The 27019-nt window shown below is 45.7% G+C and overlaps 2 protein-coding genes across 9 annotated transcripts in view; one reads left to right on the top strand and one right to left on the bottom strand.

Moving 5' to 3' along the window:
- The window catches only part of OGFOD3 (2-oxoglutarate and iron dependent oxygenase domain containing 3), a 78483-nt gene extending 77055 nt beyond the window's left edge, over positions 1-1428 (bottom strand). For 3 of the 5 annotated variants that reach the window (XM_075903545.1, XM_075903544.1, XM_075903546.1), the window contains exon 1: positions 1154-1288. In XM_075903545.1, coding sequence (XP_075759660.1) covers positions 1154-1239 — 86 coding nt within the window. In that variant the 5' untranslated portion in view covers positions 1240-1288. Of the gene's footprint in view, positions 1-1153 lie in introns of all 5 variants that reach the window. The other 2 variants (XM_006132382.4, XM_075903543.1) reach the window with 2 other exon arrangements.
- HEXD (hexosaminidase D) lies at positions 1372-27019 on the top strand. 4 transcript variants are annotated; one of them, XM_006132387.4, is made up of 13 exons: positions 1372-1511; positions 4837-4957; positions 5438-5547; positions 6649-6736; positions 7542-7706; positions 9643-9826; positions 12918-12989; positions 14944-15139; positions 19162-19244; positions 20166-20244; positions 20326-20427; positions 23315-23404; positions 25931-27019. In XM_006132387.4, exons 2-13 carry the CDS (start codon positions 4874-4876, stop codon positions 26097-26099), a joined length of 1422 nt encoding a protein of 473 aa, XP_006132449.2. In that variant the 5' UTR covers positions 1372-1511; positions 4837-4873; the 3' UTR covers positions 26100-27019. The 4 variants fall into 4 exon arrangements, with proteins under 4 accessions (XP_006132449.2, XP_075759657.1, XP_014433708.2 ...); XM_014578222.3 differs by lacking the exons at positions 1372-1511; positions 25931-27019 and adding exons at positions 1571-1782; positions 23926-24022; XM_006132386.4 differs by lacking the exon at positions 1372-1511 and adding an exon at positions 1574-1782 and having other exon boundaries at positions 25931-27018.

Raw genomic sequence — 27019 nt, 5'->3', positions numbered from 1 at the left:
GACCAACACCCCTCAACCATGACATAAGTCTTTGCAGGATTGGGGAAATTCTTTGCATTTATTGATTTGCATTATTAACTATGAAACAGTGTTTTGAATGAAATAGTAAATATGCAATACCATTATCTATGAAAAAACCCACTGAAAGCCAATCCTAATAAAAACAGGTACAAATATTGAGCAGATGCCCAGTACCTGTTATTTGAGGAACAGTACCTTTCTTGCAAAACTTATTACAGATAAGAAACATTTGGTAAAGGAAGCATCCAAACCCTTCACTAACAGGGCTCGACAAATCACTGAATCTACTCGCTCATGGTGAGTAGATTTCAGCCGGTTGCCCCATTTACCGGTGGCACATGCATGCGCAATGCGGGTCTTGCGAGTAGGTTTCACCACCGTTTGTCAAGCCCTGTTCATGAAGGTAAAGTTTCATATAATCCAGTGTTTCTCAACCAGTGGCACAAGTACCCTCAGGGGTACCTGAGAGAAGTCTGGGGGGGGGGGGGGGGGGGGTACATCAACAACTGAAATTTGCAGAAAACAGAATTTTTGTTTTAAGTTTTACAGCGCTTTGTTATTTTTGTACTTTTTACACCTAAAAGTTTAATTGCCCACGTGGCTACGATTAATTTCTTTAAACACACGTGTTGCAATGGTAGAAAAAAATGTCTCTCTCTGAAAACTGTAGGCACGGGGGGTACTTATAAAACATTTGAAAAGGGGGGGATTTATTTTAAAAGACTGAGGAACGCGGATATAATCGATGTTTGATGTTGCTGAGAATTTGGGAGACGAGAATACATTTCAGCTGCCACGAAAATTAAGGGGTCGGATTATCGGTACCGCGGCCACCAGTGCGGGCAGCGCGCAGACCGCGCGGCCTGGCTCCGGGCTGCTCGGGCCTCTCGCCCGCTCTGGGTAACGGCGGCCGCTGCCCGGGCGCGCGGAGGGGAAGGCGCGGGGAGAGCGCGAGGCGCGCGGGCCCTGCGCTGTTGGGGGGCCGGCCCCGGGCCCAGCCGCGCGGCTCGGAGGCTCGTCTGAGGCGGCGCCAGCAGAGCGGCGGCTCCTCAGGGGATCGGGCCCCGCGAGGCCAGCCAAGCAGGACCCGCCCCCTCCGCGGCGGAGCAGCCGGGCCACCCCGCGCCGGTACCTGCTGAGGCGCCTCCGCTCCCCCCTGTCCGCGCTGCCCCCGCCGCTCTCGGCAGCCTTGGGCCCCGCCCGCCTCTGCGGAGCCATCGCGCTGCGGACGCGGCCGGCACCCGGCGCCGCGCGGACTAACCGCCCACCCGGGAGCGCGGAGCGATGCCCTCCAGCAGCCACTGCTGAGGCTGGAGAACAGGCGGGAGCAATCCATCCCAGACACAGAAAGCCGGCGAGCAATTCAGACCGGAGAAATCCAAGGCGGAGTGATCGGGCAGGCAAGAAAAGGCAGTAGACAGGAGTAATCCATGTCAGAGCAATGAGCAAAACAGGCCTAAACCATCTACACCAGAATGATGGAGCAGGAGGTATGAAAATTGATTCGCCGATAGGCTAACGCAATCTACTTCAGAGTGATAGAGCATAGGCAAGGTTCGAGGCAGGCCATAGTAATACCTAGCCGATTAATAAGGCTGGGAAGGGACAGGCAAGAGTAATCCATGCCAGATAGCGATCCGGTGCTTGGAAAGCAGCCAGGAAAGAGGCTACGGAATCTATTTCCGAGAGGGACCGCAGGGAATGGGCGGCAGCACAGACAAGAGCAATCCATACCAGAGACGGGAGCGTGGCAAGGGGCAGGTGGGTGCCGCGGGCCGGACGCACTCTGCCCCCGCCCGCCAGGCGGCTCCCCCGAGGGGGGAGGGGCTGCAAGTGCCGCAGCCACCACCACCACCCCCTCCGAGTGGGGGGGGGTCTGCAGCTGCCCCGGCCTGCCCCGGGGGGGGTTCAACTGCCCCGGGGGGGGGGGTCTGCAGCTGCCCCGGCCTGCCCCGGGGGGGGTTCAACTGCCCCGGGGGGAGGGGTCTGCAGCTGCCCCGGCCTGCCCCGGGGGGGGTTCAACTGCCCCGGGGGGAGGGGTCTGCAGCTGCCCCGGCCTGCCCCGGGGGGGGGGTTCAACTGCCCCGGAGGGGGTCTGCAGCTGCCCCGGCCTGCCCCGGGGGGGGTTCAACTGCCCCGGGGGGGGGTCTGCAGCTGCCCCGGCCTGCCCCGGGGGGGGTTCAACTGCCCCGGGGGGAGGGGTCTGCAGCTGCCCCGGCCTGCCCCGGGGGGGGGGTTCAACTGCCCCGGGGGGGGTCTGCAGCTGCCCCGGCCTGCCCCGGGGGGGGTTCAACTGCCCCGGGGGGGGTCTGCAGCTGCCCCGGCCTGCCCCGGGGGGGTTCAACTGCCCCGGGGGGGGGCTGCAGCTGGCCCGGCCACCCCCAGTGGGGGGGAGCAAAGGTGGTTCCGTAGCTGCCGCGCACAGGAGCGATGGGGGCAGCCCTGAGCTGCTCCACTTCTCCTCCCCTCTGGAGAGACGCAGCGTTCGCTCCTGGGCCGGGGGGGGGGTTCCTGCTTTCTACGGCTACTCTGATGTTCTGTTCTTGTCCAGTTTCTGTAACCAGGTTTGGTTCTGTAGAGGATTTGAAACCGCCGACAGAGGAATACTTCTTTTTAGGGTTAAACTGAGACTTTTATTTTTCTATTTACTTTATAATTAATTTTTCATTTAAATCAATTCTGCCTCTTTGGTTCTTTTAAGACCGTGTAATATACAAATAAAAAGTAGAAAAACAGTACAGTTAAAAAACAAGAAATAATAACTCCTCCTACAGACATACCCTCCTGATTTACCTTTAAACAATTTATGGAGTTAACAAATATCTAATACTCACGTTAAGATAGAAGCATTGCTTAGATTCAGGAGATATTCTTTTCTTTATGTTTCTCCTTTTTTGGGATTTTTCATTGCAACTTACGACCGGTGTTGTTCCCCTTTCGGAGCTTATGTGCGGCAGCAAGATTCAGCACCGGGGAGCGAACCCTGGTTGATCAAACCTAGCTTTTTGGATTCGCAACCCGTCCGTCCTTGGTCTGTTCCATCCAACCTTTATATACCCTGTTTCGGTATTTCAGTTTTCCTCCACTCTCCTGACAATTGCTGACATTAGATTTTTGTTGTCTTGTTCTGCCCTTTCAAAACTTTCGTCTGCTCCATTTGGGGTAATCAGCACTTTGTTGCATATCGCTGTCTGAGTTACTTACTTCCCTAAAAGTGGGGTTATTGTTGGTCATCTAATCAAATTTTGTTTTTATTTTACATCTCTTGTATCTCACAATGCTGCCTTTCCTTTTCAATTACAATTAAACTGGTGCTCATTTGACATATTCTGGGTAGGCCTCAACACCTTCCTTTTACATCCAGGAGGTGGGCAAGTGGACAGGGAAATGTGAGTAGTCAACTCGACTACCCGATAAGCTTAGGCTTATTGGGTAATCATCTAATCGACTTCTCTCTTACATCCCTAAAGAACAGTCAAACTAAATCCGCAGATGTGACTGTAAACAAGCCCTGGGAGCTGGTGTGGGGCATAAAAAAGTGGTGTTCAGCATGGTTAATCTAATTACCGTGTGGCCTCAGACCAACATCCAGATTCTCACTGGCGATAGATGCGTAGCCTGGAACACAACATGTTTTAGCTGCATCTTCTGTCCACTTACAACATGGAACCAACCCTCTTCCACTGACGTCCTGTCTGACTTTGAACTATCAATAAAACAATGAGGAGTCCTGCGGCTCATTAAAGACTAACAGCTGTATTTGGACATAAGCTCTTGTTGGTAAAAACCACTTCATCAGATGCAAGATGTATCTAAGCACGCATCTACTCAGCAGGGCTTAACTCAAAATAAGCTACGCAAATTGAGCTACATCAATTGCATAGCTTATTTCAAAACTGGGAGTGTCTACACAGAACTTACTTCAAAATAGAGCACTCTTCCTCCGACTTCCCTTACTCCTCGTACAATGAGGGTTACAGGAGTCAGAGTAAGAAGTCCTCCAGCTTGACATTATTTTGAAATAACTGCCTGCTACGTAGATGCAGACTATGTTATTTCGAAATAACTAGCGTAATGTTGCTAGTGAAATAACACAGTGTAATGTTGCTGTGTAGACGTACCCAAAGTGGTTTTTACCCACAAAAGCTTATGCCTAAATAAATCTGTTAGTCTTTAATGTGCCACAGGACTCTTTGTAGATTTTGCAGATACAGACTAACACAGACCAACCCTCTGAGATTTGAACTGTCAATGTCACTCTTTCCAAATGTCTCCATCTGTATAGCACAGGGATAAGAATAACCCTTTTATTAGTAGTGGAGTCTCCATCCCCTAGAGGTGTTTAAGTCTCGGCTTGACAAAGCCCTGGCTGGGTTGATTTAGTTGGGATTGGTCCTGCCTGGAGCAGGGGGCTGGACTTGATGACCTTCTGAGGTCTCTTCCTATGGTTCTATGATTCTATGATTCTTTTCTGTCTCCTCACAAAGGAACAGGGAGGTTAAATGGCTGGCTGTGAATCACATTCGGGTCTTTGGGTAAAAGGTGCCACAGATGTGTAAAATTCACAACTCGCTCTCCATTCAGGAATTACAAGCCAGGAATCCCTTATCCAGTTCTGCTCTCTTACGTGCCAGTGTCATGGATCTGATATAGCTGGGAATAGAACTGGGCTTGTGATCTACATTTCAGCACCAATGGTTTAGCTTGTGTTTTTAGTATCTTTTTATAGGTGCAGCTCTTCCCCTGGTTAAGAAAATACTCCCAGTGATAACATTGCTGCTTTTCCCTAAGTAAAATAATTGTTTTTTTCTGAAGTCAGTTGCCATGCTAAGAAGATAGAAGAAGAAAAGAAATGATGGGCTCCTCCCCATTTGGGCTGCACTTAGTGCACTTGGATCTCAAAGGTGCTCCACCAAAGGTCTCCTACCTGGCTGAGGTAACACATCTATTGTATGTAGATCAGAGTGTTGAATCAACTCCAAAATGCTTTCAGTCCTTAGCTGGAGGTCACGTGTGTACTGCAAGTGAGAATGTTGTGAATCAAATGGGTTTGATTGAGGAGAGCGGAAAATGTGATTTATCCAGAGGCCAAAATGTCTCAGTAAATCTTATTTAAGATGTTACTGATAAACTGCAGTAACTTCCCTCCTTTCCTAGAAGGAAATAATGATTTAGGATTTCTATTTGATGCAGAATAAGCTGTCATCCCTGCCTCCTCCACTAGTGCTAAATTCACCACACAAAATAAAGGGAATGCTTTGCAAATGCATGAGGAATTCACATCCTGCTGCCATTACCTTGAGTTATGTGCAACAGAACGCTGTGAGACATGGGCTAGTCAGACTTGTTTGTTGTGAACATGGATTGCATTATTACACGCCAGACACAAATCTTCCGTGGTTTCTTTCTCTTGTAGATCTTTCCTTTATTTCGTATCCTTGGTGCCAATGGCCTTCTCATTGAGTATGAGGACATGTTTCCTTATGAGGGAGAGCTGAAGCCACTCAGAGCAAAACATGCTTACAGGTACTGCAGTCAGATGGGTCTTGCAAGGGTTATTAGGTGGCCTTCTCATACTGATATGGAGGAGGCTATGGGCTGAGTCCTGGTTTCTGCCTCTTGGACTGAACATCTGGAACAGTTTGTAGAAGCTCCTGGGGGTGGGAGAGAAGTATCATATGCCAATCTTAGGAGTCCAGAGGAATCACTGATGATCTGTTACTAATTGTTTCCAAAAGGAGTGTTATATAGTCTTTGCATTGGGGTGTGGTGGCAGGGTGGTAGCTGCAATATGAGGCTGAGAAAGTGAAAATGCATTATGAAGGGGATGAAGATGCAACAGCAAGCCTCCCCTCACTCCCAAAGCAGGGAGGGAATGAAGGAGAACTTGTCCCGCTGGTGATTGTGTATTTGTTGTTTCCCATTTGTGTCTACCAGGAATACAGCTTTGGCATTTTTTTCATTGAATTTTTCTGCATTTAAAATCAGCCCTTCACCTTACTTCTGGTCCACAGCCTTGGGCTCTTGTCTGTTGGGCCAAGTCAGGACTTGGCTGGGATACCTGTTGGGAAAACTCAAGGAAGTAGTGCAGGCGATTCAGTAGATGAGACAGTTCTGTCCAATACAGTGCTGAGCTGAGGTGTGGTCTGATATCCTGAACAAGAGGCACCTGAGGTCCAGTCCTAGCTTTACCACTACCTCTCTCGGTTGCCCTGCAAAAATCACTCAACCTCTAGGCTGAGTTTCCCCAATCTGTAAAATCTGTAAAAGATGCCAGCTTTTAGACTAGAAATAAAAGTAGGCTTCTGACCACACATGGTCACTAAGAATCCTAGGATAATTTTCACACGTAAAGGTAATATTATCCCTGGTATCCAGGCTAAATATCAGCCTTGGTTTTCTGTTTTCCCTTCCAACTGTGTTAGTGTTTCTGTCCACTGTTAACTCCATGAAGCCTTCACTACCATATATGTTTATACAGTGAATTGCAGCCTATACAGTCAGTAAAGTCTGTGAAGAGCTTTTACTGGCTTTGGTTAACTTTAAATGCTCTGTTCAGGGAGCCTGGTGTGACTAAACCAAGTATGTGTGCTCTCTCTCGATTTCTCCCTCTCGCTCTCTTCCTAGTGCCTCAGAGATTAAAGAGATTTTAAATCTGGCAAAACTGCACGAGTTAGAAGTTATCCCTCTGGTGCAGACCTTTGGACACATGGAAGTAAGCACATTTCTGCACTTGGAGGATGTTATGTAGCATAGGAAATTCTGCACAGCAGCAAATAGCTATGGGTCATCGACATTGCTAGTGTTTAGCATTTGGGGGATAATATGACTGAGCTTTAATAGCATCTTCCATCCAACAGTCCCAAAGGACCCCAATGACATTAATGAATTTGTCCTTTCAACTCCTCCAGTGAGACAGTTATCCCCAGTTTCCATGTGGGAAAGCTGAAGCACAGAGAAAGGACTTCACAGCAGGCCTTAGCAGTGCCAGGAATAGAACCCTCTCCTGCCTCCCATTCCAAGGCTTTAACAAGATAATATTTCCTCCCCTAACAGATAAACAGACAGATTGTTTTTGTTGGCAAATTCCACCACCTAGCCCAATCAGGCTACCATACCACCTGCCTTGCCACTTCCCTCTCTGCTGTAGGTTTCAGACACACAGCCGATGCAATTGTAACCAGAGTTATCCATGTGATCCCGTGTACACATGTTGATTACAAGAATGAGATGAGATGATGGAGTGTGCACATCCCTCTGATCTGGGAGAACAGCCACTGCTTAGCAGTATTCTGGGATAAGATGCTCTATGAAGGAATAGGAACATCAGAATGTGCCCTGCCTTTGCTGTGTCTGGCCCTGGCTAGTCCTCTGCCTCTGTCATTTTCCTATGCACAGCAACATTTCCAGAATTGTAACAGTGGAGTCTGTTGGGTCCCAAAGTGACATGAGTCAGTTTCATAGTTATGCCAGTCCTGCAGTTATTCTGTGGTTGCATCTGTACATCTCTTCTCCTGCAGTTTGTTCTAAAACACCAAGAGTTTTCTCACCTCCGGGAGGTGGAGATGTTTCCAAATGCCCTCAACCCACACAAAGAGGAATCCCTGAGGCTGGTCAGTGCAATGATTGACCAGGTGGTGACACTACATGATGGCGTACGATGGTTTCACTTAGGCTCTGATGAGGTATGATACTTCCTAATAACACAGGTTCTCTCTGGTGATGAGGGACAAAGCAGAGATTCACTTAGAAATCTTTTGGTAGCTGGGTGTACCAGAAACTCCAGATTTCAGTCATGGATGCTGAGGACACATCTGAGTGAAATTCCCTTTTCAAGCAAGGAAACTAGCAAGATCTCAGATCTGAGAAGCTAAATCTAAATGTGATTGCAATGGAAGCAATTTATTTTTAAATAGGAACTAATAGAAGTACATTATTAGCTCCAGAAAGATGGTTCTAACTCAGCATTTGGCTTGAGTAAGATCCATAGTCTGAAAGATCTTCCACTTTGGAGCAGACTTCAAATTTGAGGTCCTAACTGGTAATATATACTATGTATCAAATATATATTGGGGTTGGTTTTTTTCAAACTAAGATATTAGTCTCATTATCCTGGCCAAGTTCCTTCTTAGTTACGTTCTTCGGGGCAGGGAGCATCTTTTTTCTGTGATTTTTACAGCACCTAGCGGAGTAGGGTCCTGGGCTATGACTCCTATCCACTTCTGCAAATAATAACCAACAGAACATATGTTCTGCTGACAAAAATCTCCTGTCCATTTTGGAAACTCAGGCCTCTTTTTCCAGGATCACGATCTCTCACCTACCCCTCTCTAAACCCAGTAACAGCTCCATGTGATTTTCAGAGCTTTACCATTGTTTCTATTTAGATAACGATTTAGATAATGGCATAGAAAATACACTTGTAAAGTTTGTGGATCATATCTGGCTGGGAGTGGGTTGCAAGTACTTTGGAGGATAAGATTATAATTCAAAATTATTTGGACAAACTAGAGACAGTCTGAAATAAATAAGATAAAATTCAACAAGAATAAATACAAAGTACTCCACTTAGGACATTTCACATGTACAAAATGGGAAATGACTGTCTAGGAAGGAGTACTACAAAAATGGATCTAAGAGTCATAGTGGACCCACAAGCTAAATGTGAGTCAAACACTTGCAAAAAAAGCAAACGTTCTGGGATGTATTAACAGGAGTGTTGTAAGCAAGACACAAGAAGTGATTCTTCCACTCTACTCTGCACTGATTAGGCCTGAATTGAAATATTGTTTCCAGTTCTGGATGCCACATTTCAGGAAAGATGTGGACAAATTACAGAAGGTCCAAAGAAGAGCTACAAATGTGATTAAAGGTCTAGAAAACATGACCTGTGAGGCAAGATTGAAATAATTGGGTTCATTTAGTCTAGAAAAAAGAAGATTGAGAGGGGAAGTAACAGCTTTCAAATACCTAAAAAGTTATTATAAAGAAGAGTGAGAAAAATTATTCTCCTTAACCTCTGATGATAGGACAAGAAGCAGCAGGGAAGGTTTAGCTTGGACATTAGCAAAAACTTCCTAACTGTCAGGATGGTTAAACACCACAATAAATTGCGTAGAGATGTTGTGGAATCTCCATCATTCCCACGTGTGATTCAGAAACAGATGGGATGACTCTTACGCTGTTCTGCTCAAGGTTCTGCCTAGTGGTTACTCTAACTTGCAGCATCACTGAAAATGCGTTAAGTAGCTTAGTTCATTAAAATATTTAACCCCTTCATTTCTGTGCAGATTTTCTGTCATCACAACACACATGTCTCTACAACCTGCAGAGGCTTTCCTGGGCTCTTAGAGCCCCACATGAAAGCTACTGAGGCTGGCATGCCACCAGCTGTGAGATGAGATTTAAACTGCATTATTATAAGTTAATATCTTTCACGTGAAGTCTCTGTGCTTGCTGCCTGCTACAAGCTCAGGGGGGACAGACAGGGAATCCCTTCCTCCCTACCCCTTTGTCTTCTCTCTGATAAGCCAAAGGGAGAATAAGAAGATAGGGATGAAGTAGGAGACATATTAAAAGAGCCTCTACAGTAAAGTAGGATCTTTTGCTTGGTGCTCCCAGGTCTACTATCTTGGTGAAGGTGAGGAATCAAAGCAATGGCTGCAGAAAGAAGAGAACAGCACAGAGAAGCTGTGTCTGTCCCACATGAAAGCTGTTGCAAATTGCATGGTCTCGTCTCATCCAGCAGTGAAGCCCATTGTATGGGATGATATGCTCAGAGGGGTGAGTGAGGAAACACTGACAGGTATGTAAGCTCGGCAGGACACCTCTCATAACTTCATAGCATAATAAAGTCTAAATGCTCGTGTTTGAAACACCATACTGGGCAACTTGTCATTCAGTGATTTCACAAAGAACTAAGGAGAAAAGAAGGATTGTCCAGTGGCTAGAGTCCTAGGGTATGTCTAGAATGCACCGCTATTTCTGGATATGTCCGGTATCCCGAAATAGCGTTTTCTGCATCTTAACAGCATGCCTGTTATTTTGAAATGCAATCAAAATAACGGGCTTGCTATTCCGACGTCCTGGTAAACCTTGTTCCATGAGGATTAAGGGACTTGTTGGAATAGCAGTTTGTTTCCAAATAAGCTTCCAATAATAGCTCAATTTGAGTAGCTTATTTCGAGCTAGCGCCACTGTGTAGACACAGCCCTAGATTCAGAAACACGTGTGTCAATTCCCTGCTTTGCCATCAATTTCCTAAGTGACTCTGGGCACGTCACATGGCCACTCTGTGATTGTTTCCCCTATGTGAAATGGGGATAACAACACTGCCCCACCTCACAGGCCAGCCCTGCAGATAAATACATTAGACAGAGAGGGGCTCAGATACTGTGATATCAGGGATGCCATATAAGTACCTAGCAGAGCAAGGTGCCATGATGAGTGGGTCTTTGTCTTCCCTGACCATTTACAAAAATCCCATGGAGCTTTACTAAACTTCCACCCTTGCCTGGGCAGTATCTGTGCACCAGTCAGGAGTTGATCTCTACTGAAGTGCTTGTAGGCTAGTGGTACAGAATCATGAAGAGAAGCCATGACCTGGTGTCTCTAACATTGCACCTTATTACTGTGCATGTAACAGTGATGACTAGAACTGAATTGTAACAGAGAGGTAGCCATGTTAGTCTGATCTTGGTAAAACAAAAAAAGCAGTCATGTAGCACTCTAAAGACTAACAAGATGGTTTATTAGGTGATGAGCTTTCATGGGCCAGACCCACTTCTTCAGATCATATTCTGAAAGTGAATTGGCATGACCATTATATAACAGAGGGATACAATGAAGAAGTAAACAAATTATACAGTAATGAATCAGCTACATAGAATAGAAGGTGGGGGCAAGGGGAGGAGGAAGAGACAAGGAAGGAGGAAATTGCTTAGTGTAAGAATCAATTAAGTGGCTACTCTGGTGTTACTACGAATATCAAAAGGTGGGGAGGCTGTCTTTGTAATGTCTTTCTAATGTGAGTATCTGGGGAGAGAGACTGGACACAACAGGTGATGTCTCTCAGGAACTTGGGATCTGGGGTTCACTGCACATTCCCGTAAGGCCTGGGCTAGACTGGCAGGCTCACAGAGTTTGCTGGCCAGGTGCACAGACTGGTGTGGCAAGGAAGTAACACACAGTTTAAGCTCCAGGAAAGCTCTCTCTTGCTCAGGCAGGGAGATAACAGCAGTTTATGGCTCTGAGCATCCTGAGGGAAGTATCCCAAGGTTATCTATCCAAATATGCACGTTGTTCACCTGGGGATCCACTCCCCACAGGGAGGGCACCAACAGGGTGCAGGGCATTATGACCACCTTCCCCTTTAGGTAATTATCATCTAAATTAAGGCCCTTTCACAACATGTCGAATTTTAGCATAAATAAAAGTTCTGAAGTCTCCCTCTGTAATCTGGTGTTAAAATCTCTTTGAAATAAGACACATGTTGTCAGGTCTTTAAGGGGATGGCCAGTTTGATTGAAATGTCGGCTAAGAGGTTTCTCTGTGTGGAGATGTCTGATTTGTGAGCATTGATTCTCTGGCGAAGTGACTGACCAGTTTGTCCAATATACATCGCAGAGGGACATTGCTGGCACATGATGGCATATAGCACATTGCTGGATGTACAGGAATATGAGCCTTTGATTGTATAACTGACATGGTTAGGTCCAATGGTGGTGCCTCCAGAGTAAATATGTGAACAAAGCTGGTGACGGGGTTTGTTTCATGGAAAGTTCCAGGGTTAGTTTTAATGTGGTATGCCCTGTGGCTGTTGGTAAGAATCTTCCTGAGGTTAGGTGGTTGTCTATAGGAGAGTATAGGCCTGTCACCCAGAACTAAGTTGTGGGACTGCTGAATTGTGGCCTTGTTCATGTTAGTCTTTTTCCAACTATTGCTAAACTTGAGTGCAGTCCTGGTATAAACAGGGACCTAAGCAACCATCAGCATTGTCGCCACGCTAGCACTAAGATCTGCTCTGAACAGTTTAAAATGGAGTTTGGGTTAAACACTGAATTTTTGCAACATTTACTCATGTTGGCAGTGGCTTCTCCATGGCCGGGTTTTCTTCAATGTTTAAAGTGAATTAATCTTTTATATAGTAACTATTGATCAAACCTGCAGCTTTGTACATACCTAATTTTCACTGAAGTTGGTGGAAGCTTTATATGTACAAAGAATACAAGATTAAACCTTTGTGCTACATTTTTGTTCCCATGAGCACATGCAGTGGTAAGCCCAGGGGATGGATAATGAGCCTGGCTGGAGATGAAGAACTCTTATGCTGTGTCTACACTACTGCTTATCTCAGCAAAACTCTGAGGTGTGAATATTTACACACACACACCAGCAACATAAGTTACACCAACATAAGTGTTCATGTGCACAGTTGTGTCGGTGGGAGAGCTTCTTCCGCCGAAGTAGCTTATGCCAGTTTTGGAGGTGTCTCTCCCTTGTTAGCATAGAGCGTCTTCACTGGACATGCTGCATTGGCACAGCTGTACCAATATCGCCATGCCACTGCAGCGCTACAATATAGACCTGGCTTTAGTCTAGGCAATAGATGGGTTCCATCTTATGGATGGTCACTCACTGGCCCACTGATTGGGCCCTTTGCTGACAGTCTCAGGAAAGAATCTAGGGACTGAATGGAGCCTGAACTGCCTCTCACTGTGGAAGAGGCCAGATGGGACTTGTGCTCTGGATCTGCCTGTGCTCATGTCTGTTGTCTGGGTAGAGAACATCTGCATCCGCGGCTGACAAACCCATCCCGTGGGATTTGATTGAGAGCTGATTACTGCAGCTTTAACTGACCATTCGGCATCACTTAAAACAAATTCTGCTCCTTCTAGAGTCTGGGGTAGCTCAGCTGATGGAGCCAATGATTTGGGACTATGCGCCGGATCTCGATGAGGATGGCAAAGGTTTGTGCTGTTGGTTCTGAACTTCTCAGAGTATGCAAAACTCTCCATTAAATCTTAAAAATAGCCAGGTTCTAATTCTTATATCACATGGTCCTCTGACATCAGAAACTTTTGCTGCAGCACCCATCTCTGTAAGTAATGGAGACAACTACACAGATCTTGTTAGAATCTATGCACACTGATTATTGCTGCTGAAAAGGTTTTTCAAGGGAAGTCGGGCCTCTTCCTATCAAAATATATGGAAAGATAATCTTAGCCTACCCTTTTCTTAAACTGCCGGCATCACTTTTTTAACACCTTCTGTTTGTCATCAGAATCTCTAACCTTTTCACACTATCACACCTTTTGCTTTAACTTCATGGAATTGTACCTGTTCTGTCTGTCTGTACTCTTGTTGTGAAGGATTTTCATGTCTACCATGTTATCTTGTTTTTAATGGCCTGGGCATCAGTATAGTCAAGAAGGGATGTCATTGTAAAAAGTCCTTAGCTCTGTTCCTGCTGAAGCTTACTGAGTGTTCTTCTTCAGTGGGTCCAGTCAGGCCACTAATGAACACTTCTGAAAATCCCACAATAAAGGCCTCATACGAATTTCCTGGAAGTCAGAGGAAAAGTTCCTGTTTGATTCTCATGGAAGTTAGATCAGGCCTTAAAGATTTTGCTTTCAAATAAGAGATGTAAAATCCTGTTTAACGGGTTAATTGGTTAAACATATTGTTTAACCAGTTAACCAATTAAAGGAGCGGGCAGACCGGAGGGGCTGGACGGGCCCCCCTGCCACAGGCAGGGGCTGTACCAGCCATCATAAAGCAGCCTCTGCCTGCGGCGGGCCAGAGGGTGCTGTAGCAGCCCCTGCCTGCAGAGAGTCAGGGTGCCTCACAAGCACGGGCTGCTCCAGTGTCCCAGCCAAAGCAGCCCCTGCCTGTGGGGCACCTGGTCTCATTGCAGACAGAGGCTGTTCCAGCCAGGACACCAGAGCAGCCCCTGCCTGTGGCAGGCCAGAGCACCCTGCAGACAGAAGCTGCTCCAACCTGGCCAGAGCAGCCCCCTGCCCACAGCAGGCTGAGAGCTCCCCTAGCTCCCACCGGTTAACCAGGTAAACATTCATATCCCCAATTTGAAATGCTTCAGGTATATGTATCCTAGAAGTGCTGTGGTGGCACCGTAGTGTAGCTACTTCGTACAGCAGTGAAAACATTTCCATCTCTATAGTAAATCCACCACCTCAACAGGTGACAGCTGTGGAGATAATGGAAAAATCCTTCCATTGACCTAGCTGCAGCTACATTTTTACAGCCTTGAGAAATGCAGCTTGATTGATCAATGTTTTAGGTGCAGTGTAGGACTTTGTTACTGTAACACCTAATGGCTGTTTGGTGCTCCACAGATTCAATATACCCCCAGCTTTCTTAGGAGACTTAAGTTTAATCTCTAAGGTTCTAAGTATTCATATTGGCTCTGATTTGGATACAGTGTAAATCTTTGGGAGAGTAACTTGTGATTTATCTTAGAGTGAAAGAAGAAATTGACCCTGTGTGAACTCTGCTGTAACATCTGCAGGGTATTCCAGATGCCCAGTTCTGCAGCCCTTACTCGAGTGAATAACATTTAGCCATGTAAGGAATCCCATTGAAGCCAATAGTATTAGTGAGCTTTTCAGAATCAGATCCCAAATTAAGTACCATGAAAATATGGACTGATCTTGTAGCTAGCAAGAATCTCACTAAAAGCCAGTGGCAGACACCTGCCTGCAAATGGACTTTGGCTTCAGAGACTGCAACCAGAGTAGCCTCTGGTGAATAAATGGACTGTGTGTTTCAGTCAGTAAAAGTGTTACACTGTTTCTGGTTCCCTCTAGCTCAAACTCAGAGGTTTAAAATCCAGAATTCCTCTGAACAGGAATAAATGTGGCTAACACTGAACACCTTGTGCTGTACCTTGGTCTTCTATTTCAGTGCTTCTCATTGAAAAGTACCGCAAGTGTGGCTTCCTCAAGCTGTGGTTTGCTAGTGCCTTTAAAGGAGCAAGTGGCGTGAATCAGTCTCTGACCCCCATTGGACACCACCTGAAAAACCATCTCCAGTGGCTGAAAGTAGCAAACAGCATCCCTGCTGATATGCTCCAAGGTATCGCCCTGACTGGATGGCAAAGGTAAGGACTATCCTTAAAGCAATTGCATGGAATTTGTGCAAACAATTTCCCACCAAACAGTATGGCTACATCTACACTGGCCACAATTTCCGGAAAAGGGATGCAAATCAGGGGAAAAAAAGCGTCTAGACTGGCGCGATCCTCCGGAATAAAGCCCTTTTCCAGAGGATCTCTTATTCCTACTATCCTGACTTACCTGATTTGCATCCCTTTTCCGGAAATTGTGGCCAGTGTAGACGTAGCCTATCAAAATAGGCATCAAGAGATGTTCCACAGGAGCCAAAGTACTGCAGGGAATTCTGGAATACTGCAGTGCCTGATGTCGCTCACTCACAGCTCCTCCCCAAGTAACTGAGTAATGCTGATAGGTCTCATAAGGTTCCTTACAGTCCTTCGCCCCAGGCAATGGAGTGTGGAGGGAAAAACAAAGCTGTCCAGGCCTAAATCCAAGTGATGATTAATATTTGCTACACCTGGGAGTAAAAAAAATTCATGTTCATTCAATTACATTCATAACTAGTGATCTTGTATTTTGTAGCACAGGAGGTTAATTAGTAGAAATGTCTCTTGTTGGAGACACCTCCGATAGTTTGGTCTTATGGCAAACTGAAAGTTGGAGTTTCAGCCTTTTTAAATGCTGTTTTGTACCACGCTGAATTGAGGTATATTTTACTCTTCTTTCACGTTTCTGCAGATGCATGGAAGCCACTCTCCTCATCCTATACTAGTATTCAACCCCGACAGAACAAATCTAAGTAACTAAATGGCCTACAGACAGTGATTGTTTAAAAAGACCATTCCACAGATTCCCTTGAAATTTTTTGCACTCTGAGAGTACAAGTTATTTTTTATCGTTCACAGGAGCGGTTCCCAACCACCAGTCTGCGAACCCACGGTGGGCTCCGAACCCCTGCCTGCTGGGCTGCCACACACCACCAGGCCACACCCCTAGCTGCTAATGAGCCCCGCCCACACAGCAGCAGGGTGAGTGGCCTGGCAGTGAAGCTGTTCCTGCTGGGGCAGCTTCACTGTGGTCCCAATTCCAGCTCCAGTGGCCGCTATGGCACCCAGCTGGCAGGGCCATGTGATGGGCAGCTGCAGTGCTTGGCCAGGGCCAAGCTCCGTGTGGAGCCCAGCTACCACAGCAGCACAGCTTCACGTGGCGTTTGGCTCCAGCTGAGTCCTGCGGCCGTGGGGCTCCACACAGCACTCGGCCCCGGCCAATCGCTGCAGCTGTGCTTGGCAGGGGACCAGCTGCCATGGCACTCAGCTGGGGCCAAGCGGATCCCGACTGCCACAGCACTCAGCTGGGGCCTGGCTGCCACGCTGCAGGCTCAGCACAGCCCTCCCACTGGGAGGCAGAGGCAGGGCTACGTGAGAGGGGTGGGGCAGGCACAGGGTCTCTGGGGGCAGGGTAGTGCTGGCGGGCTCTGGGGGTGGGGGGGGCTGACACCGAGGGGGCTCCGTATCATCCAGAATGAGGAGCTGTCACTGGGGGGTTCTGGGGGTGGGGCTAGTAATAAGGAGGCTAGGGAGGCAGGACTGGTACAGGGGACAGGGCTAGTGTTGGGGGCTGACACAGGGAACCTGGTGGGATTAGGTGCAGTGGGGCTCTGGAAACAGGAGCCTGGCACTGAGGCGTTTGGGGCAGGCGGGCTGACACTAGGGGACTCTGAGGGCGAGAGGCTGGCACTGGGGGGATTGGGTGCAGGGGACTCTGGGGTCAGTGGCTGGCACGGGGGGGGTAGTAGAGGGATGAAGGGCTCTAGGGATTAGGGCTGGCACTGGGGCCCTAGGGTCGGGCTTTTTACACTATGCCAAAAGTTTGTGAATGGGTTTGCTAGACCAGACTGGTAACATTTTATTTGCATATTTGAATATTTATTGAAAATATGCAAATAAAATGTTACCAATCTACCAAAAGTTTGTGAGTGGGTTTGCCAGCCCCTGGTATTAAAAAGGTTGGGAACCATTGATTCACAGGATGAAAAATGTGAATGTAGCTTGAACTCCCAGTCCAGTAAATCTTTGAAAATGGGGGCTCATAAAAATGTGGTTAAACACTTAAAAGTATCTCCTTCTACAGGTTGGACCTCCCTGATCCAGCGCCTTCGGGACTGATTGGTCCTGGATGAGGGATTTTGCTGGACATGGGGAGGTCATTTCTGGCCCCCTTGTTGCCATCCCCACCCCCTTTCTACGGTTGCCAGGTGTCCGGTATTGACCCGGACAGTCCGGTATTTTCGCCTCCTGTCCAGTAAAAAAAATCAGAAAATACCAGACACCTAAAATGTCCTAAAATGTCTGGTATTTTCTGATTTTTTTTTTCCCTGCCAGGAGGTGAAAATACCAGACACCTAGCAACCCTACCACACTCAGCAACCAGGCCTAGCCTCCGCCCCCCCAACCAGTCCCCAGGCCCCTCCTGGAGCCCCCCAGAGATCTCCCCCCACCCCACTTACCTGGTTCCACAGACAAAAAAAAAGGTTTTAAAGGGGCCATGCTGGTGTGTGTGTTTGGGGGGGGGGGGGTTGTTGTTTTTGCTTAACAACTTTGGTCCCCCTCAACAGTGTTTTTTGGGGGGGCGAGGGCAGGGGGGTTCTGTATTTTTGGTTAAACCATCTGGCAACCCTACCCCTTTCCTGCTGCCCCACGGGGCTTCCCAGCTCCTTTAGCCACCCAGCTGGGTCGCACACTGTTCCCCTCTCCTCCCTCCCCCGCCCCCAGTAACCGAGCTGGACCATGTGCCAGCCTTCCTGACTCCCTCTTCCCCAACCCAACTCAGCTGAATTGTGCACCAGGCTTTCCAGCTCCTTCCTGCTTCTGCCTCCCCCAGCCCAACTGAGCTACAGCTCAGCTGGGCTGCATGCCAAGCTCCTGACTTCCTCCCCCCTCCATCACACTGGGCTCCCAGCCCTGCACCCCCATCCCTTGCAGCTCTCTGATCCTGGAACATCCATGGTCCTCTTGGGCCACAGATGTTGCTAGGGTTGCCAGGTGTCTGGTATTGAACCAGACAGTTCAGTATTTTCACCTCCTGTCCAGTAAAAAAAATCAGAAAATACTGAACACCTAAAATGTCTGGTACTTTCTGATTTTTTTTCCCCGGCCAGGAGGCGAAAATCCTGGGCTGTCCAGCTCAATGAGGAGTGAGCTTGGCAACCCTAGTGCTTACTGGGTTCCGCAGGGGAGCTGTCCGACCCAGTGCAGGGAGACAAGATGGCAGGTGGCCGCCAGCAGCCTGTTAGGGCCAAAAAGACACACCACGTGTATCTTAAAGGGGCCACGCTGTTTTTTGGTTTTGCTTAACAACTCTCGGGGTCCTATTTTTTTTCCGGTATTTTTTCTGAAACCATCTGACAACCCTATTGTTGCTAGACCAGAGAGTTCTGGTTTATAGAAGTGCAACCTGTAGCTAAAAGAGTAAACTACTGTGGTGATGATTTCAAACACCACAAATCTACATGAAGAAATTATTGTAAGTATAAGAAAGGAAAAAGGAAGGCTTTCATGGGACAGAGGTATGAGCTAAACTGGGGCCCAGAAATCCTGAGTTCTAAAGTAGGCCATGTCTACACTGCTGCTTTACTGCACTGCAGTTTTCTTGCTCAGGGGTATAAAAAAACCCACCCCCCGAGCACAGCAAGTTAGAGCTGTAAAGCACCAGTGTAAGCAGGCTCCCAGCACTGAGATCTATGTTCCTTGTTTAGATGGTTCACAGAGTACTGGTGCCAGCCATGCCTTCACTTTTAAAGTGCTGCCATGGCATTGCTTCAGTATTTTAAGTGTAGTCTGAGCCTCAGACTTGGACCTACCTGATTTGCCTTGGGCAGATTAAGTAATCTGTTTCTCAGTTTCCACATCAGTAAAAGGGGTGTCTTGGAAGAGGAGTTAGGATGTGTTTTAGTCTGAGATGGGTTAATGTGTATAACACACTGAGACTGTTGGATGAAATGTTAACAATCTGCACTGTTACAGCATTTATTTACAGCAAATCATTGAATGGACACTATTTATTTCAGGTATGACCACTTCTCTGTCTTATGCGAGCTTCTCCCAGTGGGAATTCCATCGCTAGCTGTCTCTCTGCAGGCATTACAGAACGGTACACACTGCCTGTATCATTTGTCAGAGCTAATACCTGTTTGACCAGAAAATTAACTGTGACTGAAGTTCTGTAAGATCAAACTACCTCTTAAATTTAACCACCCGTCTGTGATAATGAAAATTGTTAGATCACAAACAATGTGTTTCTAATCTAATTTTGGACGGGCATGACTAATAGCTGCTGTGGTTTCCACCCGTTGTGTGGTTGTATTCGTTTAATAAGAACCTTATTTCACTAATCCTTTTTTATTTTTGATTAGCTCATAACTTGACACTGATTTCTTCTCTCAACCATAATCGTTTTTAGCATTAGAAGCAATGAATTGTTTTTGAAACAAATATGCTTAAAATGATTTTTGACTCATTGCTCATGCAAAAATGAGATTGGTTACATGGACCACTTTTCACTCTATGGCCTTGTCTACACCCACACGTTATTCTGCTTAAACTATACCAATGTGGATAAAGGAGTACAGCCCCACTAATATGGGAGTAGCTTTACCAGCATAAAGGTACTGATGGGACGGGGCATAAACTATAGCAGTAAAAGGTATTTACACCTGTATAATTGCATCTACCCTAGCAATTTAATCAGTGTAATCATTTCAGGGGGGGGAAAAGCCCCTAACCTGAATAGTTACACTAGAACACAATCAGCCAGTAAATTGGGCCTCAACCTGTAGAATAAGTTTACGGCTCAATTCTGTCTTCTGCATTTCTTCTTTTGGGAGACTATATGGGTGGGGAAAGTAACCTCAGAAACTTTTCTTAAAGTTAATGAATAGGAGTTTTACCTTTGACTTCAGTGGAAGCAGAGTTAAAATCCCTCCTTAATTGTACTGTAGCCATTTGTGTCCCCCTTTTGCCATTCAAGGCTTCACTTTTCTTCTCCTCTTTCTTTGGTGGTTCCTTTGTCCAGGTGGCTATTCTGAAAAGGTTAAAGAAAATGTGGAGAAACAGCTGGGGCTCTCCAATCTAGAAATTGACACTTTCATGAGGTAAAAGCCTCACTTGCTAGTCAGATGCTTCTTGATATACTACAGAGTAATTTTGGAGACTGACATATTCTCTTTGTACAGTGAAAGTTTAGGGACCTTTCCAGGGAGTGACATCCTCAGATTTGTGACTCAGATCTGTTTCTATCTGAAGCCCTCCGTGGATGAACTTCTTGAAAGAAACAGGTAATAAAAAAAAAGAAACGGTATTTTTGCTGTGACTCCTTGTAAGTGATGGGCCCATAATATACATCAATGGTGCAATAAAAGTTAAATTTGTTTCTCTAAGGTTGCTAATGCTCTTAGTTATTGAGCTTAGTTGGAAGTGAAGGATTACAGTACTCTCTGCTCTGAAATAGTGATCTCAGCAGAGAATACATTTATAGCTGGATTCAGCAAATTGCCCAAACATTTGCCTAAATCCATCCTTGTTTATCACAACACATGTTTAAAGTCTTTGCTGAATCAGAATTTTACTGCTATTGAAGGCAAAATGTAATTTCTAAAACTTCCAACAAGAAAAACATTAGTGTTTAAGTTAAAAGCAAAACATTGTGGCTTAGGAAACAAACTATCACTCTCAACCAAGTTCAATGGTGACACATAAAATGACAAATTGGACTCCCTAACATTAATTTAGCCTGCATTCGATCCATTCGATAACTGTGCAAGGGTGTCTCCAACAGTGTGAAGTAGATTCCAACTTAAACCACTTCTTACATCGCCTTAGTCTGGTTTGTAGTCATCTGTTCTAGTCAGTTAAACAGAAATTAAAAGGCACAGTGACTAGAGCCAAATCCCTGAAAGCTGCATGGAAACTTTTTAAAGACACCATAATAGAGGCCCAACTTAAATGTATACCCCAAATTAAAAAATATAGCAAGAGACCTATAAAAGAGTCACCATTGCTTAACCACCATGAAAAAGAAACAGTGAGGGACAAAAAGGTATCTTTTAAGAAGTGGAAGTCCAATCCTAGTGAGATAAATAGAAAGGAACATAAACACTGTCAAATCAAGTGTAAAAATGTAATAAGAAAAGCAAAAAAAGATTTTGAGGAACAGCTAGCCAAAAACTCAAAAAGAAATAACAAAATGTTTTTTAAGTACATTAGAAGCAGGAAGCCTGCTAAAAAACCTGTGGGTCCCCTAGATGATCGAGCTATAAAAGGAGCAATCAAGGACGATAAAGCCATTGCGGAGAAACTAAATGATTTCTTTGCTTCAGTCTTCACGGCTGAGGACGTTGGGGAGATTCCTGAATCTGCACCGTCCTTTGTGGGTGATGAATCTGAGGAACTGTCCCGGATTGAAGTGTCATTAGAGGAGGTTTTGAAACAAATAGAAAAACTTAATGTTAACAAATCTCCGGGACCGGATGGCATTCATCCAAGGGTTCTAAAAGAACTCAAATGGGAAATTGCTGAGCTATTATCTGTGGTTTGTAACCTATCCTTTAAATCGGCTTCCGTACCTAATGACTGGAAGGTAGCCAACATGACACCAATATTTAAAAAGGGCTCTAGAGGCGATCCTGGCAATTACAGACCGGTAAGTCTAACTTCAGTACCGGGCAAATTAGTCGAAACAATAGTAAAGAATAAAATTGTGAAGCATGTAGAAGAACATAATTTGTTGGACAAAAGTCAACATGGTTTCTGTAAAGGGAAATCCTGTCTTACTAATCTGTTAGAGTTCTTTGAAGGGGTTAACAAACATGCGGACAAGGGGGATCCAGTAGATATAGTATACTTGGATTTTCAGAAAGCCTTCGACAAGGTCCCTCACCAAAGGCTCTTGTGTAAATTATATGGCCATGGGATAAGAGGGAAGGTCCTTTCTTGGATTGAGAACTGGTTAAAAGACAGGAAACAAAGGGTAGGAATAAATGGTAAATTTTCAGAATGGAGAGGGGTAACTAGTGGTGTCCCCCAAGGGTCAGTCCTGGGACCAATCCTTTTCAACGTATTCATAAATGATCTGGAGAAAGGGGTAAGCAGTGAGGTAGTAAAGTTTGCAGATGATGCAAAACTGTTTTGGATAGTCAAGACAGACGCAGATTGTGAGGGACTCCAAGAAGATCTCACAAAACTGAGTGATTGGGCAACAAAATGGCAAATGAAATTTCATGTGGATAAGTGTAAAGTAATGCACATCGGGAAAAATAACCCAAACTATACGTCAGTATGATGGGGGCTAATTTGGCTACGACAAATCAGGAAAGAGATCTTGGAGTTATCATGGACAGTTCTCTGAAAACTTCCACACAGTGTGCAGGGGCGGTCAAAAAGGCAAATAGGATGCTAGGAATTATTAGGAAAGGGATAGAAAATAAAACACAGAATATCTTACTGCCCCTGTATAAAACTATGGTACGCCCACATCTTGAATACTGTGTACAGCTGTGGTCTCCTCACCTCAAAAAAGATATTTTGGCCTTGGAAAGGGTTCAGAAAAGGGCAACTAAAATGATTAGGGGTTTGGAACGGGTCCCATATGAGGAGAGGTTAAAGAGACTGGGACTTTTCAGTTTAGAAAAGAGGAGACTGAGAGGGAATATGACAGAGGTCTATAAAATCATGAGTGGTGTAGAGAGGGCCGATAAAGAAAAGTTATTTATTAGTTCCCTAAATAGAAGAACTAGAAGACACCAAATGAAATTAATGGGTAGCAGGTTTAAAACTAATAAAATAAAGTTCTTCTTCACACAGTGTGTAGTCAACCTGTAGAACTCTTTGCCAGAGGAGGCTGTGAAGGCTAGGACTATAATAGAATTTAAAGAGAAGCTAGATAATTTCATGGAGGTTAGGTCCATAAAAGGCTATTAGCCAGGGGATAAAATGGTGTCCTTGGCCTCTGTCTGTCAGAGGCTGGAGAGGGATGGCAGGTGACAAATCACTTGATCATTGTCTTCGGTCCACCCTCTCTGGGGCACCTGGTGCTGGCCACTGTCGGTAGACAGGATACTGGGCTAGATGGACCTTTGGTCTGACCCAGTACAGCCGTTCTTATGTTCTTATGTTATGTTCAGTCACTGCTGTTTCATGGAATATTTAGCTGTGATGTATTTTCAGGTACATCACTGGCTGGTTCAGCCCCTTCCACAGAAAGAGGAGGATTGTTCATCCTATAATGGTGCATCATTTTCAGCCAGATGCATTAAGGTAAATCAGCACTCCTTTGCAAGTTATGGGAAATCAAGCCTGTGTTTTAAACATTCTGTGAAAACTTGGTCTCCAGCCATTGCAGTTTTCCATAAGTGCTGCTTGAACACCAGCATTTGGAATAAGTCAGCATTAAATAATTTAATTGTTATAAAACAGTCAAACATGAAGTATGTAGATCTTTCCTAGAAGAAGTGTATCCTGATCTGAATTTGACTCTATGAAATGCAAGTATAGAATTATCCCACAAGAAACTTTTGCTGTGTCACAGAAGTGAAACTAGTATAGTACTTTTAATCCACAGATCTACATATCGCTCTCCCCATTTTATAGATTGGGAAAACAGGTACTCAGAAAGGAAGTGGTATGATCTGTAATAGAATCAGATCCTCTGACTCCCAGTCCACTGGCATATGCAATTCATGAGTTTATTTAGTTAAGCTTGGCAAAATAAACTGACTATATCAGTGTTTATTTTTAAGCATTTATTTTTTCAATTGTATCTATTTACATTTTTACAGTCATGGGAAATCACCGCGGTACAAGAAGTCAGACAATAACCATTTGACAGACATTGACATTCAGCTAATTAAAGTTTTATAAGCCAGCTGATCACTTTTTTTTTTTAGTTTGTGTGTGTGCATGGTGAAATCCATATTTACTGATAAACTAATCCTTCCAACCTATTTAAAGTTATAGTCTATTTTGTGAATTCATATGTTAAACTGAATTTCTAACAGTTATTATGCCAGGGGGAAATTAAATTGAAAACCTGCTTTAGGTGACTTAAATCCCTACTAATTCAAGAGCTTCAGAGGGGTAGCCGAATTAGTTTGTAACAGGAAAAACTTAAAAAAACAACAAATAGTCTAGTAGCACCTTAAAGACTAACAAAACGTGTAGATGGTGGTATGAGCTTTCGTGGGCAAAACCCACTTCTTCAGATGGCTGGAGTATAAGAAGTGAGTATACTCCGGTCATCTGAAGAAGTAGGTTTTGCCAACGAAAGCTCATACCATCTATATGTTTTGTTAGCCTTTAAGGTGCTACTAGATTGTTTGTTGTTTTTTAAGTTTTTACTACCGTATATTCCGGCGTACAAGACGACCTCTGATGTTAAAAACCATCCCCCAAAAATCGGGGGTCGTCTTGTACGCCGGGTATACATCCCAGGCGCACCTGGGATGCCCCACTGCCGGAGCCCCTCCGCGGCTTTGAAAGCCTCGGGGGAAGCCGGCGGGGGGGCAACCCAGGCGCGCCTGGGCTGCTCCCCCGCCGGAGCCCCTCCGAGGCTTTGAAAGCCTCGGGGGAAGCCGGCGGGGGGGCATCCCAGGCGCGCCTGGGCTGCTCCCCCGCCGGAGCCCCTCCGCGGCTTTGAAAGCCTCGGGGGAAGCCGGCGGGGGGGCATCCCAGGCGCGCCTGGGCTGCTCCCCCGCCGGAGCCCCTCCGCGGCTTTGAAAGCCTCGGGGGAAGCCGGCGGGGGGGCATCCCAGGCGCGCCTGGGCTGCTCCCCTGCCGGAGCCCCTCCGCGGCTTTGAAAGCCTCGGGGGAAGCCGGCGGGGGGGCATCCCAGGCGCGCCTGGGATGCCCCCCCGCCGGCTTCCCCCGAGGCTTTCAAAGCTGCTGCGGCTTTGCTCCCGGTGCCTCTGGTCTGCTGGGGACCATCTCCAGCAGACCAGGGACACCGGGAGCAAAGGAGGCGGAGGGGCGCTGGGGTATAAGATGAAACCCTATCTTTTAATTAAAAAGATAGGGGGTCGTCTTATACGCCCAGTCGCCCTATACGCCGGAAAATACGGTAATTCAAAGTTAGGGTTCAAGTAAAAAAAAAAAAAAGTACAGTTCCTGCTTAACTCATCCATCTTTTGCACCATTTTTGTAAACACTAATGGTGTGTCTAGACTACAGGGTTTTTTCAAAAAAAAGTGGCCTTTTTTCGAAAAAAATTTCCCCTGCATCTAGACTGCTGGTGTGTTCTTTCGAAAGTAAATCGAAGGAATGCGGCAGTTTTTCGACCGCAGAAAGCCTCGTTTTATGAGGAATAATGCCTTTTTTCAAAAGTGCTTTCGAAAAAAGGTGCTATGTAATGCAAACTGTGCTTTTTCGAAAGAGAGCATCCAGACTGCCTGGGTGCGCTTTCGAAAAAGCGGCTTGCTTTTTCGAAAGTACTGGTGGTAGTCTAGATGCTCTTTTTTGAAAGAGGCTTGCAGTCTAGACGTAGCCTAAGAGAGTTGCAGGGGTTAGCAGCCCCCAAACATAAGGTACAGTCCTGCGGCATTCAATTCATTGCAGTCCTGTAAAATATACACCTTTTTCTGCAGAAGTGAAACTTTAAAGCTCCAGCACAGTACACTGTATTCCATTTCTTCTCTGTAAAGGATCACCTAATGGTCTCATCTCATCTCTTTTATCATGACTTAATTGCAGATTAAGTAGATGCAGTTGGCATCCTTGTGAATAATAATACTTGTGAATAACATGCAATGCAACACGCTCTATTCACTTCTTCCTTTGGCTTCTGTTTAGTCTTCTAGCCAAGTGGAATGCTGTGATGCAGGAGCTTCAAGCAGCCCTTGAGAGAGTTTTCTACACGTGCACCGTAGAAGAGTGGATGGAGGAGAATGTCCATCCCAGCCTACATAAACTGCAGGAAGTAGTAGATGATTTAGACAAAGCAATACAAGCACAATCCTAACTGCTCTCACAAACTGCCAGATATCTTACTTGAGACCCTGGCTGGTATAAATTATGAACAACACTATAGCCAGAGCTTAAAGATGGAATAAAGTGGATCCACCTTCACTGAAGTTGAGTTGGGCCTTGTCCACAGCAAGGGATTTGCATCAGCACAGCTAGAATGACAAAATAATAAGATGTGGAGTTCTATCTTTACCGCCAACAAATGTTGAAACCAGTTACTGTAGTGTATGTACTTGACCAGACTTTTTACAGTGCATAACAATGAAAGCAAGAACGAGGCCAAGTTTGGCTGTGTTCCTCGTAAGCGCTTTGAAATCCCCTCTCTTTTGTCCCTGTCCCCCCCACTCCCACCACCACCTCCCCTTACTGCCTCTGATAGAGGCAGCAGGGGAAAGGGAGCGACTAGTCGATTGTCCTGTTGACTATCTGATAAGCATTTGCTTATCGGATAGTCAACTAGTCCTTCACATACCTAGTGTCAACTGACTTCTGACACATTACAGACAGGGCATCAAAGCAGGAGTCAGTTGGCTTCAGTGGACTTATAGAACTTGAAATGAGAGGTGGGAAGTGAATTTTTGGTAACATGCTAAACACTGACGTCTGGTTATTTGAGGAACTATTCAAATCACTACAGACATTCTTGAGTTAACTTCATAACTGTAAATCTGACTTTTGTTGCATCTACTTGCAAAGTTAGAAACCAATAAGTCAACATAAAGATACTCCTTGACCTTCTGTGCTTTAGGTGAGGGCTCTGAATGGTTTATAAACAAGTTTGTTGTGTTTCATAGCTTTTGTAAACTGGTTAACAAGCATATAACAACTTCTGAGCACAAAATACGTCAATGAAAATCAGATACTCCAAGTGTGAATTTACAATAAACATTCAAAATACCTTTTAAAATGTTTGCT

Source organism: Pelodiscus sinensis, chromosome 20, assembly GCF_049634645.1.
Source record: "Pelodiscus sinensis isolate JC-2024 chromosome 20, ASM4963464v1, whole genome shotgun sequence".
NCBI lineage: Eukaryota > Metazoa > Chordata > Testudines > Trionychidae > Pelodiscus > Pelodiscus sinensis.
This window is presented reverse-complemented; position numbering and strand designations above follow the sequence as displayed.

Excerpts from the sequence above, each read along its gene's own strand:
- HEXD (XM_006132387.4), top strand. The coding sequence starts at position 4,874 with ATGATGGGCTCCTCCCCATTTGGGCTGCACTTAGTGCACTTGGATCTC. Across the intron at positions 12,990-14,943 it reads TCTCGATGAGGATGGCAAAG|TGCTTCTCATTGAAAAGTAC; the intron begins GTTTGTGCTGTT and ends CTTCTATTTCAG. Across the intron at positions 23,405-25,930 it reads TTTCAGCCAGATGCATTAAG|TCTTCTAGCCAAGTGGAATG; the intron begins GTAAATCAGCAC and ends GCTTCTGTTTAG.